Consider the following 3145-nt stretch of genomic DNA (forward strand, 5'->3'; position numbering starts at 1 on the left):
GCTTACCTGCTGTCGGTGCTCCTTTGAAGTGGGTCGCCGGCCGCCGGCCGCCGGAGGGCGCCCCTTTGCCGGCTGGTGCGTACTGGAGGAGGAGGTGAGGGGAACGATCAGAGATGAGAAGCAGACGACTCGCCGCTGGGCCTTCTTCCTTTTCTTTTCTTCTGGATTCTGGATGGATTCTCGAGTTTTTTCTTTTTGAAACTTGGATGGATTCTCGAGTTAACGACATTTGACGCACACAAAAAAAGACCATTTACCCCTTAAAAAAACATTTGACCATTTCTTCAGAGCAACTTTCCACAACATTTGACCATTTCTTCAGAGCAACTTTCCACAACTTTTGAATTTTCCAAAGCAGAATCACAACTTCTGGACTAATTGTCAACCCTAAGCCCAAATCTGTTGATCAACTTATTGTAATAGCCAATTTGACAAACTAGGCCCACATGTTCGGACCTAAGTGGCAAAAATTCGTCACGTGTGAGCTCCTATGTGGCCTACCATCCCCTCCTCTTCGCAGCCCCAGCTGGCACCATAAACTCCACCAATGTGTTGAGCAGGGAGCTAGGTGTCGATAGGGTGGTCGAAATTCTTCCATAGGATGATCACCAACGTATAGCGGTCGGGCGTCCACACGACAGTATTGGCCCGACAGAGCCTGAGAGAAGATGAAGACAATTGTTTTTTTCCTTTTCTGCGGTACATGGCGTAGAAACTGCAGGCGAACACGTCGTTGGTAAGACGAGGATGTTTTATGCGTGATGCTATTTTACACACATTCAATAAATGCAATGTAGGAGGAAACTTGCCACCTAGAGCATGACATGTGGGCCCAATCACTTAGATTGCCTATTAGAAGGTGTACACCAACAGATTTGGGCTCAGTGTTGAGAATTAGTCTAGAAATTGTGGTCATGTGTTGAAAAACTCAAAAGTTGTGGTAAAGTGTTATAAGTTGCCTTCAAGTTGTGGTTTCGTGTAAATAGCTCATTTGAAAAATATTCACCGCGCACTAAAAACTTTTAGTGTGTATTTGAAAAAAATGGTCATCATATATTACAAAACCTACAAAAGAATCTGAAAAATAAAAATCCAAAAAAAGAAGAAAATCCAAGATCAGAAAAGAGAAAAAAAACGAAACAAAACAGCTATTATGTGGGCCGGCCCGTCTGGAGGAGTCCTCTGCGAAGCCGCAACTATATGTTGCACGCGGCCGTCATATAGGATTGACCGCCGCACTGCATGCCACAGAGGTCTTCCCAGCATCCGAATCGTGTCCGCCACCACTCCACTAGATCACCGACCACCGACCACCGTGGTAGTTCTAAAAAAAGGCGACCACCGTGGTCCTGCCCGCCCACAGCGCACACCGTACTGCGCCGCCTAGGCCGATACCAGAAGCCATCTCCTGCTCCCCACGGCTCCACTCCGGCGAGAAATGCGGCGCCCTTCGGTTCAAGATGGGCTGACGCGGCAACTCGGATCGGTGGAGTCGACTCGGCAGTAAGACTGGTACGCGTGCGGATGCTGCCGTCGATTTTAATCCCCCGCCCACCCTTGCTTCTAAGTTTCCGGATGTATAAGCGGGCGTCGCATTTGCAGCCTGCGGGAACTCGATTCGTCGGCGGGAGCTCGTGGATTTCCAGCTTGTCGTTGTGCAGGCAAGTGGGGAATTTTTTCTAACCTACTACCTTTGCACTTTGAAGGGAAGATAGAAGAGGGGGTAAGATTGTTTCTGTTTCTGAGCCCTTTTTTGTTTGCAAAGAGTGGGTGGTTCTTGAAGAAAGAGGTCACGGAATAAATTATTGTGTCGAGAAATTTAGCAAGGCGCGTTTCATGCTTTATCGTAGAGCCAGCGCAGATGATATGGCCTACTAGCTTTCATCGTCACAACTTGCGTAGTTAGAGAATGACAGCTCAACTACTCCACCGAAAAGGAAAATTAGATAGTTTAGTTTACCACTTTACTTTATCGCATTTGTCTCAAGTAAGAAGCATGGAGTGATATGTGCCATAGGGCTAAAAGAGAGGTGCAGATTGTTGCCACGAGCTATGCACCTAGGGTCAACTAACCACATGAATGCTGAGCACAGCAAGATGCCAAATATTTTTTAGGATGCAACACAAACCTAATCCCACATACCTGCTACAGATTATTTTTATACACTCGAAACCATTGTTTGTGTCATACTTACTCTTGATATAAGAATAGAGGAGCCTGCTCAGCAGAAAGTGGTCACAGGTAGGCAAACTGTAAAACATGGGGATGTGGCATCTATCCTAAGATGGTGATTTCACTGAAAGTGGCACTCTTTCTTTTTCATAAACTGAGAATCTTCTGTCACATGCTAATGGCCCTGTCTGCCTTTCTCCTCCTACTAGTCTCCTTTTCCCCTTACTTCTTCCCCCCTGATCCTCACCCAGACACCGCTACTGCAAACACCATTCCCATTCATATTCACCTATACCTTCATACACAGGCCATCATCATCTAAGAGTGAGAATCAGCAGAAGGGCGTGACAAGAAGATGCTGAAGAAACTGATATCGAAGACCAAGAGCAAGAAGAAGAAGGAGGCTGCCTCTTCTTCCCTCCCCACCTTGGATCGACTACATGAGGTCTCTCCACCCCTTTTCCACTTAAATGTTTGCTTGTTTTTCTTATATCGATCAACCTTTACCTTCTGCTCTTCTGTTTCCTTCGAGTTGTCAAGATAGGGTTGGATTTTGGGCTTGGGAGTTAGGGGACGTTTCTAAATAGTTCTCTTCAAGAAATGTGGTCTTTAATTCGCAACAGAGCAATTGGTCACTTGGTAATGTGTAAACAAAGAAAAACCTCAATACCGTGTATCACCTAAGTGAATAGTAAAAGCTTGAGTACTGTAAATCTGTAATGCAGATGTGGGTATTTCTATATCCAATGGATTTCCAGAACACAATAGTGGAAGAAAACAATACTTAAAAGGTCTTCTCTTTGTAGATGGACAAACCTGCCAGTTGGTTGCAGATTTTGACCATTAGTTGTCATGTGTCTAGTTGGTTGAATTCAAGGTATGGTCAACTGTATCGTCCTAGTCAAATTTTGCTCAACTGTTTTGAGGACATATGATGCGGACATTTTTGTACCCTGTTTCTTGTTTTTCTAC

The 3145-nt window shown here is 45.2% G+C and overlaps 2 protein-coding genes across 4 annotated transcripts in view; one reads left to right on the forward strand and one right to left on the reverse strand.

The window, feature by feature from the left end:
- Window positions 1-148, reverse strand: part of LOC119300919 (transmembrane protein 230-like) — a 5654-nt gene extending 5506 nt beyond the window's left edge. The window contains exon 1 of the mRNA XM_037577822.1: window positions 7-148. The gene's annotated coding sequence lies outside the window, so the exon portion shown is untranslated. The remainder of the gene's footprint in view (window positions 1-6) is intronic.
- A 1274-nt stretch (window positions 149-1422) lies between these two features.
- Window positions 1423-3145, forward strand: part of LOC119300920 (vacuolar protein sorting-associated protein 32 homolog 2-like) — a 3806-nt gene continuing 2083 nt past the window's right edge. Inside the window, exons 1-3 of one of the 3 annotated variants that reach the window (XM_037577823.1) lie at window positions 1423-1512; window positions 1603-1723; window positions 2481-2618. In XM_037577823.1, the coding sequence (XP_037433720.1) occupies window positions 2529-2618 (90 nt within the window). In that variant the 5' untranslated portion in view covers window positions 1423-1512; window positions 1603-1723; window positions 2481-2528. Of the gene's footprint in view, window positions 1513-1602; window positions 1724-2343; window positions 2619-3145 lie in introns of those variants that run through there. The other 2 variants (XM_037577824.1, XM_037577825.1) reach the window with 2 other exon arrangements.

Source organism: Triticum dicoccoides, chromosome 5A (genome assembly GCF_002162155.2).
Source record: "Triticum dicoccoides isolate Atlit2015 ecotype Zavitan chromosome 5A, WEW_v2.0, whole genome shotgun sequence".
NCBI classification, from domain to species: Eukaryota; Viridiplantae; Streptophyta; class Magnoliopsida; order Poales; family Poaceae; genus Triticum; species Triticum dicoccoides.